Genomic DNA, 16,830 nt, shown 5'->3' with positions numbered 1-16,830 from the left:
ATTAATTAAACTTTTCTTTGAAGTTACTGAAGGGTCTCTTTTGCCACAGATTCTTTTTATAACATTTAATAAAAACCTTAAGTCAAGGCTTACTTGTAGAAGGTGATATTTACTTGCTTAAATTAATTTTTGTGTACATTGGATTTTGGCATTACTTTGAAGTAAGCCATTGTAATTTTATGTAATCATCTCTTGGCCAAATATTTCATATAACTTCAGGGCAAAACAACTTACTGTGAAATTCTGTAGTGATATCTTTGTTGATTGGATCTAAGTATTTTCTCTTGTAAAATAAAGCATAAATACTCAGCTATTATTATGTATTGGGTACCAAATATGCATGAAATATTATGTGCTATAACATAAAGACATGCACTAGTATGGAAATAGCTGTTACAAAACCATGTAATAAGTCCTATAACAGCATTGCTGAGTACAACGTTTTGAGTGACTAATATTGACAAAATGGAAAAATATATTGACATAATAGCAAAACCAATTAGGATTGAATAGCTTACCTCTTGCACTAGTCTGAATCCCACCATTTGGGCTAAGATGACTGGATAGTGAACTAAGGGATCTGCCTGGCTCTGATTCTCTAGCTCTAGCTTTGCAAGGACTGTCTGCCACATGGGGGTCTTTAATGTGAGTTGTGGGAAGCAAGTTCAGGCACTCAGCTTGTGTAAAAGACATGATTTTAAGTGAGTTAGTTCTCCACCCTTTAGCACAGTCTTTGTATCTTAAGGTAGTATCTACATTTTAAATATATAAGTTTAATACATAAAGTATGTGATGTTATAGAGAATCCTTAAAGGTAATTCCATGAGGACCTGGGTTCATGTCTCAGTTAGTAAAGTATCTGCCATGAAAACACGAAAAAAAAAACTGAATTCAAATCCCCAATACCCACATAAAATATGGATGGCAGACAGATGGTTTCCTACTGCTCATTGGACAGCCTGGATCGATGAGATCCAGGATAAGTGAGATACCATGTCTCAAAAGATAAGGTTTTGTGGGGCAGGTCTTAAATTCAATCAGAAACTAACTGGTTCATGCAACTCTTCATCCAGTGAGCAAATCTTGATTGTGTGGTGTCTATTGCAACTTGAATGGTTCATGGCTAGGTAAGACTATATTTATTTCTTCCCATAGGAGAATGTTCTGCATAGTACCTTCTGGCTCTGTGAAAATTGAGTAGTAAGGATGAAGAGTCCAGGTCAGTTCCAGCTTGATTTCTCTATTTCCTATGACTCAAGTCAGTATATGGTATTGTCAACAACAAAATCTTAATAACAAGTTCTGGTGGGTAGTCAGGAGCAATTGTAATAGCTTGTATTTATTAGGGTTCATTGAGACCCCACTGACCAGCAATGTGAAGGAAGTCAGTCCTTACCTGGAAATGTGTTTTTATTTTCTGATAGCCTCTGCAATCAGGGATAGGCATTATCAACCTCATATATGATAATAAGACAAAATGTTCCAAATTCCTTTTTGTATAGGTGATAGCCCCTACAGCAGAATATACTAATATTACTCTGGTAAAGGGACATAGTATTAAACTGCCCCTAAACTTCCCTAAATAACCATCTTTTAACCCTTAGATTAGTGCAGTTTCTTTTTGTATTAGACCGTGGTCAATACAACAAGCAAATGTATAGTGAATAAGAGACTGGTGTAGCCAGCTGGTCATCTATTTCCTATTCCTCCCCACAAGAATAAGGAGTCATCCTGAGGAGCAGTTGAGAGACTGGAAGAGCTGGAGGCAGTAGACAACAGCTGTGAAAGCCTTCTCTGGTCAAGGCACGGCCTTGCACACATCCCAGTCATGGCACGTCCTTGCACACATCCCAGTCATGGCACGTCCTTGCACACATCCCAGTCATGGCACGTCCTTGCATACAGCTCCAGTCACGGCATGTCCTCACACACATTCCCCAGTAACCGCACATCCTTGCATACAGCACCAGTCACGGCATGTCCTCACACACATTCCCCAGTAACGGCACATCCTTGCACACTTGCCCTGTCAAGACATATTCTTGTACACATCTCCAGTCATGGCATGTTCTCACATACATCTCCAGCCACAGCACATACTTACACACGTCTTTAGCCATGGCATGCTTTTATACACATGAACTTACAGAAGCTGTGACTGAAAGGACCTGACTTGTGCAAGATCGAGCCTGTCAAAAGTTCAGTGTGGTGAGAGAAGGAATTGCCGGAGCAAAGTCCTTCCCTCGCTGGAAAGCCACTAACCATTGGTGACCATTGGAGGAGAGTCTGTTCTCCTTGGGTGTTGTCCCTGAATGGCTGCCCACGTTCCAGTGGATGGGGCTACACAATATCTATACTGAAAGCACTAAATTAATTTAGTAGATTTTAAAAAGAATACAGGGAGTTTTGGGGGAAAACGGTATGTTTGCATGAGAGAAATTGAAAGGAGGGAAGTGAGAGGTAGATTTGATTAAAAAAATATTATGGTCATATATGAATTTTTTAAACAATAAATTCTAAAAGTAAGTGTGGAGTTATCGAAGAAGCCATCTGACATGGACCTCTGGCCTCTCCCCACAGGTGCCTACACATGCAAGGCAAATCTACACGCCCATATGAACAGATACATACAGGTGCCCACACCCATGTGAGCATATACATATATCACACACACAAATAATGATTTCATGAAATACCAAAAATGTCAAACTAGTTAAAACTACAGAAATTATAAGATCTGGCTAAGTTAAAACAGAGTCCTGTCCTCTAGCTGAGAAAGGGTTAAACTGGTTCCTTTATAATTTTATGTGTGTCGGGGTGAGGGAGCCTGTGGTCAGAGGAAAACTTGAAGGAGTCAGTTTTCTTCCTTTCCCCTGTGGCTTCCAGGGATCAAACTCAGGTCATCGGTCTTGTCTGCAAACTCATTTCCCCACCGAACCATCTCAGTGGGCTAAAATGGGTTCCTCTGAGGATTTTCTGCCTTTAGTGGGTGAGTGTGATCTTCGTTGGCCTTTAATGGGCTGTGAAGTGAGTGAGTGGGCAGATCATTAACAAACTGAGAATACTGTCTTGAATGGTTTGGGGCTTTGTAGAAAAGTGGACTAAGCATTTGGAGTAAATTTAGAATATCAAAAATAGAATACACCTAGAGAACGAAGAGAATAGGGAGTTCGAAAAAAAAAAAACACAGCAGGACTTGTTTGAAAGTTCTAGCCTGGGAGTGCAGCTTCTCCACTGTCCTTGTTCAGAGAGTGGTCTTGCTGTATCAGGGGAGGTCATTCTCCTCAACCCAGTGCCCAGCCTCTGCAGAGGTGCACATGGGGTCACGAAGGACACATCTACCTACTATCCAAGTCAGCTGAATTAAGAAAAAGTGGAAATCTTGAAATTTGTTGGAAAATATCGTATTAAGCAAACCAAAGCAGGCTAACAAAGACAAATGCCATGCCTCCTTTCTCATTTAAGGATCCTAGCTTCTTGTTTCCATGTGTGTCTTATCTATGTGGGTGTGAGTGAGTGAGTGTAGACACCATGAACACAGAAACAGGAAAGGAGCCCACGCCCATGATCAGGGGAACGTGAAGCTTTCAGGGAGAAGTGGGAAGACGGAACACACGTGACCTGAAAGTGGGGGGGATCATACTGAGTAAGAGGAGTTTAAGGGGGATTTGGAAAAAGGGGAGCCAGGAGAGTAGAGTGAGGGCCAACACAAACTAAGGAAAGCTCCTAGTTTGAAAGTGATTTTTAAAAAAATAAATAAAAGCGGAAAAAACACACAGAAGAGCTGGGAGAGACTGGACTCTAGAATGTGCAGAGTCTGCAGTGTCACAGAGAAAACCACAAACAAAGGAACACAAAGTCAAACACCATAAATGTACTCCTCTGTTGTATTTGGCAATCTGATTGCTAAATCCTTCATTTCCTCCACATTCCATTAGCTGCCTTCCTTCTCGCTCTACTTCTCACGTCTTGGCCTAGCGTCACACATCATGACCATAATGCTGTGTCCACTCTTCATGATTAACACCTAATCAAGTCCTCTTTGAAGCCCATAGCAACCACCATTTCTCTCCTCTCCTTTTCTCACCCCAGCCTTTACATCTGACCCGAGGATGGTGAATCTCCCAGTTCAGATCTGAAACAGCACAGCTCTCCTTTTTAGGCTTGTTTTCATGTTGTAGGCAGAAGTAGAAGCTGGGTCTTATGAAACTAACCACCCTATGGAAGTTGCCGAGGTGCCCTCGACTGCTTAAGGGGTTACTGTGAATCTGTTATCTTGGTATTTTGTTGTTGTTATTTGTTTGTTGGTTAATTTTTCTCTGGTTATGGCCTTCTTGTTGATAATATTTAGATTCCACTTGTGTGTGGAAATGAATTTTCCATGAGTCATTAAAAATACTAAATACCTTCTAAAAAACAGAGGGCAAATTAAAATAAGTTGGATCAGAAAATAGGAGACGTTAACAAAGAATGGAGGTGAAGAGTATAAGAAAAGGAGGATGTGCAACTGAATATCAAATATGATGGAAGGAAGGGAGTGACAGCTAAATCAGCCAAGTGCCTGTGACAAACACTTGAGGACCCAAGTTCAGATCCCAGCACCCATGCAAAATGCCGGGAAGTTTGGCATGTGTTATTAACCCCTGCGTGAAGTGGTCGGTGTGTAGAGAGATAGGGAGTGAAACTTGCCTGAATTGATGAGTTAAGCCCCAGGTTTAGTGAGATATCCTGCCTCAATAAATTAGGTGGAAAACAGTTGAGAAAAATACACAGTGTTCACTTTTGGCTTTACACACGTGCACACACTACATGCATGTACATCCACTATTACCCGCATGAATACACACAAACAACACACAAACAGGAAAGAGAAAGAACTTGTGACTGTCTTACTGTAGCATAAAGCCACTAACAAAATTTGTGAGTAGACTCGTGCGACAGAGGATCCGACATGAACAGGAGAAGGTGTGAACTGAGGATGACGCCCCCTTTATACAGTATGCTCATTAACTTGATGTGTCACTGAAGTTAGGTTAGGGTGTCCCACCAATAGTTTGGTCAAATACTATCTAGGTGCTTCTGGGATAGCATTTGTTTAGATATATTCAAAATTTACTGTTTTTAAGTAAAGCAATTTGCTTTAGGTTAAATAAAGGAACGTTTTTTTTTTTTTTTAAACTTACTTACCCACAATGTGGGTGACCCTCAGGGGAAAAAAAAAAACCTTAACTTTCTCAAGAAGAAAAAATTCTCCCTTAAGATAACAACTTAGAAATCCTGCCTGAGTTTCCAGCTTGCTTGTCCATGCTGTGGATTTGGGTTTCAAGGCTGCATCTTCAACTCAGGCTAGAAATTGGAGTTTGCCAGCTGCTCTCCAGGTATCTAGTTTGCTATGCTAACATCTATCCCCCTCCCCCACTTACACACAATTGAAGAATCTCAGCTCATGTATGTATATATGTGTTTCTACACACAAGCAAGGTTTCATTTAGATTTAAGAGTCTGCTTCTTCCTTTATCTTAAAAACTCTTTTAAGTCTAAACTGATTCTCATTCATATCTGTCTACAAATATTGCCTGGTAATATTTTATGAATATAGAAAGCAATAGAAAAAATGCTTCATGAATACAAACCCATTGATGGGAATATATTTAAAATGTTTTTTGATAATTCACATCATAGTTTTATAACAGATTCCCCTTCACAGATTCATAACAGATTCATCATCGTAATTCATGATGTGAAGATGGATATTTGTTGACCAATAAGATTAGAGTTTATGATTAGAGCTGGAGACCTGAGACAATTTCATTAAGCAGGATATAGGAATGATTCAAGGATAATGGCTTATCTTCCACTGCTCCGTGACATAATAGTGTCACAAGTCTAGATGACCACCAACTCTGGCATACAGAACAAGTTATAGCTCTTACAGATGAGTCCTTATCTTGATGAGTTTGTGAAATCAGCTCTGCTTGCTATTTGTGTCGCCTGTAGCTTATACCAGTCAAGGGAAGAGGTGCGATAAGTTGGAAACTCAAGCATTCATAATAGCTCTGTACATTGTAAAAGTTAGCCATGGACCCAGCTTTTCGGTTCAGTCCATCTTTGCTTCTGGCCTCTGTGCTGCTTGGGGGATGGGCATATGGCCTGGAATATGGGTGCCAAGAGGCCGGTGTCTTTGTGCATGCAAAAAAAGGGTCTCCCCTACAGATCTGAAGCCTTCTCTGGTAACCATCAGGATACAATATAACCAGATTTTTTCAGTCTTGGAGGATATCTTGTTTTCTTTCTTTTATGCCATCAGACATGATCCAATGTAAGTAAAAATGAAACTCTTGATTGGAAAGTAGTTACTGCTTCTTCTAAGAAAAGATGCCTCAAAGCATGGAAACATAAAATTTCCTTCCACATGACGAAGGGTGAAAGGAAAGCATAAGAGATGAAATGTTTCAGGATTTTCCTGCTGTTCACGTCAGAGCCAGAAGGCTGACTTACCTCGTCATTCTCCTTCTGTTGGTAAGACAACACAAAATGGCCACTGCAATATGGGTCACAAGGAACCCGAATCCGATACCCAGCAGAATCCATATGTCTGGAATTTCAAGCCCATGAAAAAGATGAATATGATTAAAAAATATTAAATATCCCAAGCTGCTTTTTTATGCATAATGTTACTTACAATTCTGTGTATAAATTAATCCCGCACTAGAAGGTTTAGACCTGATGTGGCATCGATTTCCAGTCCATCCTTGTCTACACCTGGAAAAGAAAAATCATGTGAGAGTTGAAAACAAAACAAAAGTCAAAAAGGAGAAGCCTACTGCAGCAGAACTGCAGTGGCATGATGGTGGACAAGAAATCTGGAGCTACCGGTTATGAGAAAAAGGGCTAAGAAACCAAAATGTTAAGCAAAATTAAAACATTACATTTTATTATTTCCATATGATAAGATTTTGTTTTAATCCATCCCCCTTGTGGAGTTTGAAAAGTGGATCGTGGCTTTCACTTATTTCACTTTTCGTTGGAAACATCGACTCTTTTCTCCCCGCTTGTATCCATTCTCATTTTATCCTTTGTGTCATTTTCTCAGATTCAAAAGCTCTCGTACTGTGTGGCTTTCTTTCTGTGTGCGTGTCTGTGCATGAGGATGGGGGCCAGCAGACAAACATGGGGATTCCTCTGGTTCCATTCATTTGTTTTTGAGATGGAGTCTCTCATTGGCCTGGAACTTGACAGATAAGTGTGGCTAGACAGCCAGGCAGATTCAGGACACACCTCTCTGCCTCCTCAGTACCAGGATTCTAAATATATCACCAACCTCTCTCCCTTTCTTTCTTTAAAAGATGGATTCAAGGTATTGAACACAGAGCCTCATGTTTGAACAGAACACACATTATTACCCAAGCTTCTCCAGTTTTCGCATTTTTGGTAGTGAAGTGATTTAGTTCTTTCAGATAATAGAGCAGTTCAAAATATAGATTAGCAAACATATAAACCAGAATACAAATGTTATTTCTCATCACAAACAGATGTTTCTTCAATCGCTTAGATTGACAACTAATTGATATCATCATTTGTACCTTAGCAAAAAATATTCAGATCACACCAGACTGCTGTCACCTACCATATTCAGGAATATAAAAGGTAAAACTGGTCACACTGGTATACATAATCCTCAGAACAATAGAATCTGGAAACAAATTGTCCTTCTAAAGAATGTATTTTTTTGTTTATGACATAGTTTTTCTCTTTGTTGCATTGGCAACCTGTAACTGATTCTGTAGACCTTGCTGGCGTTGACCTCACAGAGACACTGGCCTCTGTCTCTCAATATCTGAGATTAAAATCAGTGCCACCATGCCCAGGCAAACATTTTTATTTCTAAGTCATTTTTCTGGTATAATGAATCCCCACATGAGTGTGAAAGTTAATATCCACGTTCTTATTTAGCAGAAACAGTGAGACACAATCTAAAGTGATTTGGGTTGGATTTCCTTCAAGCTTACTGAGTGCGCTAAAAAACCATTTTAAAATTAACTTTTGAATATGTGTTTAAACCTGTGTGTCAGAAGTATTGCTTACTGCATTGGCTAGTTTTATGTCAACTTGACACGAGCGAGGGCCTTTAGAGAGGAAGGAGCTCAGTTGAGAAAAATGCCTCCACAAGATTCATAAGATTGAGTTGTGGGGCATTGATGAGAGAGCCTACCCCATTGTGAGTGGGGCCACCCCTGGACTGGAGATCCTGGGTTCTTTATAAAAGCAGGCTGAACAAACCATGTGGAGGAAGCCAGAAGCAGCTCCCCTCCATGGCCACTGTCTCTAGGTTCCTGTCCTGTTTGGGTTCCTGTACTGACTTCCATTGATGATAAACAATTCTGTAGAAGTGTAAGCCAGACTCTTTTGCCCAAGCTACTTCGGTCACGATGTTTTGTTACAGCAACAGTAACCCTAACTAGGAAACTGTAGGCACATGGTTTCTGTCTTTCTTCCTTTTAAATTTGAAAATTTAGATGCATGAAAGCAATTCCTTCTCTAAAATTGAATTATTTACATCTAAAAGCCCTAGAAGGTCATTAGAGTTTTCTCTTTTGTTTTTAATCCTTTAAAAGTAAAAATCAAACACAATCTGATAATGATGAAGTTTCTGACATTCAGATGAAAATAGACTTATTGAATTTGGAGTATTTAGGTTCTATTCTCATAATACTTAAGACTGTGAGTCTTTTATGTTTCCTTCTTAGCCCCCATTAAACAATGTGTGCTACATGACAATCTTTCACACATGTGTGCTAGGGTGACTTACAGATCCTTTTGTATTCTGTCAATTCTGAGTCCATTGTGTGTTAACTGGGTTCCTTCAGACTTAGTACAACATCTCTACTTTAAACAAATACTACATATTTGAATATGTCTATCGAGTTAAATTCTGTGGGAATCTCCAAGATGCCTTTGGAGAGACAGAGTGGATGATTCTCATCAGCTGTCCGAATGTTCTGTTTCAGTACATCATCTGCCTGTGCCTGCTGTGCATCTACCTATATATTTAGATAGTGACATTTACATAGAACATGGTGAAGTGAATGGGGAGGGGGCAAAAGGAGAAACATTTACAGGGTTGCAAAAAGAATTTAGGACATTTAATGTGCTTTCATCTCTTTCTCTCAAAGGAAGCCTCCTTTATGGAAAAACCACTGTTTGAAATAATTGTGGCAATTTGTTCCCTAGACTTCTGTAACTTCTCCAGGACAGAGTGGTCCTCTGCTTTTGAACAAGATTCTGAGGACAGCAGCAATACTATGACAGGATGGTATCTGCCCAACCTGCCAGCAACAGTACTGAAACAAGATTTTCTGTTGCCTCTCCTGGAGAATTGCAGTCAGGAAGTGAAAGAAGAATTTTCCTTCTGTTCTAAATACAGTGGAGTGCACTCATATCCTCCAAGCTTACCCTAAATCCTTATTAAATATCATGGAGATGTTTTTAAAAGAAATATTAGCATCACTTTCATCATCGTTTTTAAAGGAGCCTTTCTCATTACTGAGTCAGTAGGGTTAGAATAACAAATGAAAAGTGAGACAATTCCTAATGCCCCAGGATAAAGACTGTTTGAGAATTTAGTAGTGTACCGGGTGATTTTATACTCGTCAGAGGTGAAAGCTTGAGGCTTATGCGGGAGAAATGAGGCAAAGAAAGTGGATAGGCTGAGGGACTGGAACCAGTGTACTTTGGTTATATGGCTGAGCACCAAAGAAGAGTCATCCAGACAGGAACAGTCTAGTCACAAAGATAGAATCTGAGCATTTGGTCCAGTAACTTGGCAGGTTTGGGACTGTTGCATAATTGCCTGAGGCTAGAGACTTGTTCCAACAAGGAATAGGACAAAGATTCATCACACACCTTGACAATTAAAGTCTAAAATGTTCCTCATAGGAAATTATTTAGCTACTTTATGCCTAGGCAAGGTTGGAAGCAAACATGCTTTTGATTTTTTCATTTTACATTTCAATCTCAGTTCCTCTTCTCTTTCATTCCCCCCACCTCCCTTCCACCCAACCCCACCCCTCCATCCACTGCTCAGAAAGGGTAAGTCAACAAAGTCTGGAATATCAAGTTGAGGCAGGACCAAGCCAACCCCTCTCCCAGCCCAGTATCAAGTCCTGCCTCCATAGGGATTTTGTTCCAAAAAGCCAATTCATGGACTAGGGATAAATCCTGACCCTACTGCCAGTGGGCACACAGAACTGTCACCCACATTCTGAGGGCCTAGTTTTATCCTATGAAGGTTCTGGCAGTACATATTCTAAAATTGGAATGATAGAGAGAAGATTAGCATGGTCCCTGCACAAACATGGTTTTATGTCTCGTGTATCGCCAACATTATCTATGAAGACCATGAGTTATGATAACCTAGTATGTAGCATTCTAATTTAGAATGCTCGGATCTTGACATCTCTCTCCTTCCCTCTGTCCTTTTCTCCTTTCTTCTGTGCATGTATGAGTATCTCCCTATTTTTTCATGCCAAGAAGAAAGAAAATAGGTCTAAAATCTTTGAATTGTTAACTATGTTATTTTTAAATGCAGTCATTATATATACATTTACTTTGAATAAAGGTTCCCATGTGCAAAATACATATAGAAATCTGATTTATTTAGTTTTATACATCTGTTTTAAGGTACTTTGCATATGTGTGTGTGTGTGTGTGTGTGTGTGTGTGTGTGTGTGTGCATCCGTGTCTTACATTTTAATTGTCTTATAACTCTTGATGATCAAACGGTGACACAATTATAGTGAGTATTGTGAAAGCTTCCCCTAAATTCATTCTATCAATCCCCTGATATTAAACTCTGTAACTTTCTTTCGGTTTAGGTGAAGTGGGACCCATAGTAATGCCACGTCCTCCCTTTGATACAGGCATCAGCATAAAGATTCCCATCCAGCAGAGGTGGGTTTATAGATAGACATGGACATAGTCTATGCAAGTGCTTGGTCACAAAAGGTTACAGTTTCATGTCTATTTCTCCTTAAAGACTTTCTTCCTCAACTCGGATGTGAAACAGGAAGCATGCTTGAAGTCTTGTTGCAAGCTCAGATAGTCCCTTTGGTATCATTTATCTGGAAAGGCCATTCTGAGGGTGGGATTGACTAACAGGAGACAGTCTGTGACGTCACTGGGAGATGGAGAAATTGTGATTTAACTCTATAGTCTCCTTTGTGTTCAAGGACTAATTACCCACAGCAAGACTTTTGGCTTGAGTCAATAAATTTAGTTATCATTCTGACCACTATGATTTAAGAGGCATATTTTAATTTTTATTCATGTGTGTCTGTGTGAGAATCTGACACATGTGTTCTGAAACCACAGAGGCCAGAGGGGGCACTGAGTTTTTCTGGAGCTGGAGTCATGAACATTGTGATCCAAGCTGTGTCCTCTGGGAATGGGCTGGAGCAGTGTGTGCTTTCAACATATTGCTAGTTAGATCTATGATTTAGCATTGTAGAAGACAAGCTTATGTGCTTTTATTACATGCTTTTCTACTAACAGGTTCAAACTGTTAAATGCACACCTGTCACTTTTGCTAGGAGGATCCAAGATCATGCCACATTTACAGTCCAAGCTTAGCATATTACAAACTAGTGCATGTTTCTCCATTTCATCCTTCATGAAATGAAAGCATGGAGAACTTGATTCTTACATCCCTAAGGAATGCATGTTGAAAAACTTTCCACCGTGGCTTCTCAGACTGTCCCGTGCTGACCGCACATGCTTCCTTCCTGTGGTCTCTCTCAAGTTAAAATATGGAGCATAGTTGACATACTAGTACTTGTTACTATACTTTGTGCTCATAAGAAAAAAATCACGGTTAGTAGAAGTTTCTGGTATGGATGGTCTGAACGTGTCTGTTTGTGACACTCAGCCTTAGCTGGGACATACGGAAGTGCTGAAACATAGGGCTAGAGTGGGGCTAGAAAATGAGGACACAGAGGATACTTAGACACTGGGAGAAAACCTGTTTTCTAGCTCCGTGACTTTATACAATCCAGACACATCAGAAGCATTTATAAAAAGCTGTAATGAGAACTACAGAACTTGTAGGTTAGAAACCCACAGAAAAGATGCATGAAACGCTACCGTTTCAGATTTCACTAAGAGGTTGCCTATATGGAATTTTGTTTTTTCATATTTATTCTAGTCATGAATCTTCTCTGCTGAACTTCTATTTCTTGTCCTAACAGTCTGGTCTTTAAACTAAATCTGACAAGTGTTGATTCTAATCCTTTTGGGATGCTTAATGAAAATGGAAGAAGAAATATAGTCATTGGCAAATCTTCTGATTTCAAGGTTTACAAAAAGCATCCCCAAACCACGTAATATAGTAACACTCTTTAAGATTCTTGGTGAATGTACATGGCAAGGAAGAGAGGGAGGTGTTGGATGTATTTCTACCCACTATATAGCAATTTCACATGTAGAGAAAAATGGAGAAATCTGGAGGGTTTTTCTCAAAGTCAGTGTTTCCTGGGTGATGGACTGGGACTATATCAAGAAAATGGTGTAGGGAAATATAACTAATTGCTTAGCAAGGCACCTTAGCAGGGTGGATGAATTCACTGTAATAGAAAATAGGAAAGCAGGAGGAGCCACTGAATAATCTCAGAACCACAGAGTGCTGCAACTCCGCAGTCCATGCCAGTGATTAATTTGCTTGGACTAATTTCTCCCATGACTAATTAGCTCCAACATGTTTTCCAAAATTCCTAAGTACTAGGTGGAGCCCACCTGAAAGAAAAAGATAAACATCCCGCTCCATTCATGCATACGGGTCTGTTTTCTTATACAAAGAGGAGAAAGGGAGAAATAAAATGTCATTAGATTCTTTCAGATACAGCCCACACCCTAATCTTTCTTCAATTTTAGTAGGTCCTTTGTTGTTAGCAGGTTTTAACCGAGGTGCCACTGAAATCACCCAGTTCTGGGTGTGCTTGGCAACACCCATTCGTTACTTTCCCACACCTGCAACACAAGCTCATCTTGTCTTTCTTGTCATTTGTGTACACACCCCAGCGATTTGTCACACTGCCAGGGCCAGGAAGGAGCAGCTCTACACTTACCGAGCTTGCGTTCGTGGACCAATCGGTGGGACTCAGGAGAGGTTTTGCTCTGGCTGCTTAAGTGAATTGGGTTGTTGTCTCAAGTGATAAATCAAGTTTAGCTTCTTTATATTTGTTCTAATAGGTCTGAAGAAAGCAAAGGGTGTTCAGAGGGAGGGTTCCCTCATAAAGATGCTGTTATCTGAATATTCAAACTTAGAAGATAGTGTGCATGACAATGAGGTGGCGTCTAATACTTGCCACAGATACAGGAAATTTAAGGAACACACATTTAATTGTGCAGTTCTTATAAATATGAACCACAAAGAATCTCCAACTTACTTTAAAATGTTATATCCCATCAGAAAAAAAAATAAATAAGAGTTCCATGTTTTAAATCACTGGGGCTGGGAAGACAGTCTGAGTTGGCAAAGTGCTTGCTGCAAAAGCATGAAGACTGGAGTTCAATTTCCAGCACCCCAGGAAAAAGCCAGACACCCAGTAAAAAGGGGTGTTTGCTTGTATTACCAGCCCTGTGGAGGCAAAGATGAGCGAATTCCTGGGGCTAGTGAGAGGCCCTGTCAAACAAAGCAGGCTCTTCTGCTACTCCTGAAGTTGATCTCTAGCCTGCACATACACACATGTACATGCACTTGCACACTGGACAGACACATGAACATGCACACATCTGCCTCACTAAAGTCACACATATGCACACACAGGTTTGAAAGTCAAAAAAAAGTGACAAGCTCTTATGTGTGCCTCTTCAATGTCATTGCAACCATCATGTCACATCGCCTTCACCTCCTAAATCAATTTTGTCCTTCAGTCCCATCGCATGCCTGCCCTTGGGCTTGGCTAAAGGCCACTGTCACTTTGTTGTGGGAACAGAATTGACTTTCTGGTCTTTAGAGTAATGTCATATTGTAATATTTCTCTGACGCCAAAACTTCACTGTCTCCAGTGCTTGTAGAGCCCTTCCAGGTAAGATGGTTCTGTGCCAAAACGCCTTCCCTGAAATGGGCTGCACAGCTTTGATCTCAATTTTCCTTGTGATCATAGCCCCCTAGCACTTGTTCGAAGTCCTCCGAGATGCTCTTTCATACTCTACGACTTTTCATGACCTCAACTGTCAATGGCTGGAAGATAGCTTCGTTTCTTTGTCAACCTGGACAAAGCATTTATCCCTAGAGACCATCGTCTTAGGTCACTGGAGAATTTCTTTTGTGGCCTGGCTTGACTTAGACATTCCAAGTTTGGCACCCTGGTGTCATGACAGCACTTAATCCCACAGAACCCTAGTGGTCAGTTTCCTGTTGACTTCTTTCAAACTAACTTTATTGAGGGAAAGCCCTATATGTGTTCTCTCTTAAAGGATCTAACCAGCCAGCACCGTTCTGTGTGTAAATGTTTGCTTAAAATAGTCATAGTAAAATAACAGCAGCTAATATCTGCTATTAGAGTCATCAGCACACTTCTCTTCCTTGCATACACAGTATCCTCTAACCTTTAGAACTCCCACTTACAGAATTAGCACACTATAGAGTCAACCGGGACACTGGCCCAGGCACTAAGAGATGAGTTTGGCTCTCAGAGTATCAGAGCCAATAGTTGAAAAGCGGTACCTAGTAATTTCTCAAATGGTATTGACTCTTCTGTTCTGAAGGCCCTATTTTGGGAACCCCTTTCTGAGAACAACCTTTGAGGAAAAAACTAACTATTCTTAGTTTAGAGAAGAATCAAAGCAGAGAGCCTTGTCTTTTTATGCAGTGAGTTCAGGTTCCTTAATCTACTTGAACTTTTGTCCTCATACCACATTAAATATTAACAAAAATTAAGTTCTGGTTCCTCATAAAATATTGTTTAGGTATTATTAGATTCTATCCTTGGGGGGTGATAATTCAGAGATGTGTGCTCCTGTGTGGCTTTTACTGCAACCTGAACTTGAATCCTGATTCCGACTGCACAGCATTTCATATGTAGGCAGGAAGCATATTCATAAGTTATTTCAAATTATTATAGTAAAGAAAAACTTTAACTACTTTTGAGTAGAAAGAAGAGAAAATTGTTCTTCGTTTACTATGTTCAAACAGTTGTGTGGTGAGCTGGAACTGTTGAATAGTATGAAATATTTCCAAGTTAAAAACCATCACGAAGTTGGTGTTTTGCACTTTGTGTCTCCCCTGCTTTCCTTTAGCTGTTATGAAGTAGCAAGTTCCTGGAGCTTTATGGGGAGCATAACAAACAAAAGGACAAATGAAAGAAAGAAGAAATAACAAAAAGCTAAAAAATTCACAAACTGGACAATTGGTAATAGACTATTGGTAGTAGAAACTGGATCCTTCCAAGATTGAATAAGGTGAAAATACGCAGGTTTGCTGTGGAACATTAATTGCAATACAAAATCATTTGAAGGGTATCATTTGGGGGAAATTTTTTTTCTCCCCATAAAGTCAATTTTTTTTCCTTTAAAAACATATTTTGGACTTTTAGTTCCAGCAAGACCTTTTATTCATACTTTATGTCCTACACACTGAAATATACATGAACAGACAAACACAACATGGGGAGGTTAAAACGAAGAAAGAAAGAGTCATGTGTTGCTGGGTTACGGAAGGAATTTCACTAGCTGTGTTACAAAACCTGGGCTAAGAACTGTAGGAGTCTTAGACTGGCTCTGACCTTTTGGTAAAGAAAGGAAGGTTTTAGTTGTAAAACCCGACAAAATCTGAACTCCTGCCATGGCTCTACACCAAACTGAGGGAGAATTCCAGGCTCAACACTCGGCTTTTCTGAGAAATTACTGAGCACTTTCTGTTTTTTAGCCTTGTTTTAGGTTCCAGGCAACTTCATCAGCAGATTGTGTTCTTTCTGGCCTTCAAACACACATAGGATAATGGCAATGTTCTTGCACTACACACAATTAACTTATGCTTGTCTCATATGTCTTCTGTGATAGGTGTACTCTATCCATATCTTGAGATATTTTTGCTTTCATATAATTGTCATTTTGGCTCTAATCCTAATCTCTGAGAAGGCCTTAACCAAAGATCTCAGATGCAATACCTTTCACTTAGTTTCTAGTAATCTCCTTAACCCCATTATCTTTCTTTCTTACATCTCTTGTAACTATATATGAACATGTGACTTCACACACACACACACACACACACACACACACACACACACACACACTTAATTTATACTAAAGTGTATGAGAAGAAATCTGAAGACCCAACTGGGGTGGATGATTTTGTAGAGACAATATAAATTGTGAACATTATTAAGCAGAATATACAGAGTAGTTTCATGACACCTGCAGTACTGAAAGAGTCTTAAACATGTTTCAAATTAGGCATCTTAACCACTCAAAGTCTCAGGAAGGGGCCATATAGCATTCTCATCCAGTGTGTACTGTTTCAGAAAGAAGTCAGTGTTTGCTTGTTGTTAGGGCCTCACACAGTGTTATACACAAGGCAAAGGGACAGTATGGCCATTTTTATACATGGCAAAGTCTGAAGTAAACTGGCAGCAACCCTAATGTAAAGGGCACATGCAGCCTGCTGTGAGATTTCGTAAGCACAGCCTCATCTCTTCATAAGTAGTTCTAATACACAGGAAAAGGCAGGTGAATTTGTACAAGGAGTACATGAGACGTGACAGCACAGTGGACACCCCACTGTTCTAAGTCACCAAGGGTCTATGTCCAACAGTATAGCTACCTTCCCTCCCC

General features: G+C 39.9%; 1 protein-coding gene and 1 pseudogene across 2 annotated transcripts in view; one reads left to right on the top strand and one right to left on the bottom strand.

Annotated features, from left to right (window-relative positions):
• Malrd1 (MAM and LDL receptor class A domain containing 1) overlaps window positions 1-16,830 on the bottom strand; it is a 598,349-nt gene that overhangs the window by 27,233 nt on the left and 554,286 nt on the right. For both annotated transcript variants that reach the window (XM_075971104.1, XM_075971103.1), the window contains 2 exons: window positions 6,683-6,762; window positions 6,499-6,595 (listed from right to left, as the gene is read on the bottom strand). In XM_075971104.1, the coding sequence (XP_075827219.1) occupies window positions 6,499-6,595; window positions 6,683-6,762 (177 nt within the window). The remainder of the gene's footprint in view (window positions 1-6,498; window positions 6,596-6,682; window positions 6,763-16,830) is intronic.
• Window positions 10,289-10,389, top strand: LOC142849168 (U6 spliceosomal RNA; annotated as a pseudogene).

The sequence above is a fragment of the Microtus pennsylvanicus genome, chromosome 4 (genome assembly GCF_037038515.1).
Source record: "Microtus pennsylvanicus isolate mMicPen1 chromosome 4, mMicPen1.hap1, whole genome shotgun sequence".
In the NCBI taxonomy this organism is placed as follows: Eukaryota; Metazoa; Chordata; class Mammalia; order Rodentia; family Cricetidae; genus Microtus; species Microtus pennsylvanicus.
The sequence above is the reverse complement of the archived record's forward strand: the minus strand, read 5'-3'. Positions and strand labels throughout refer to the sequence as shown.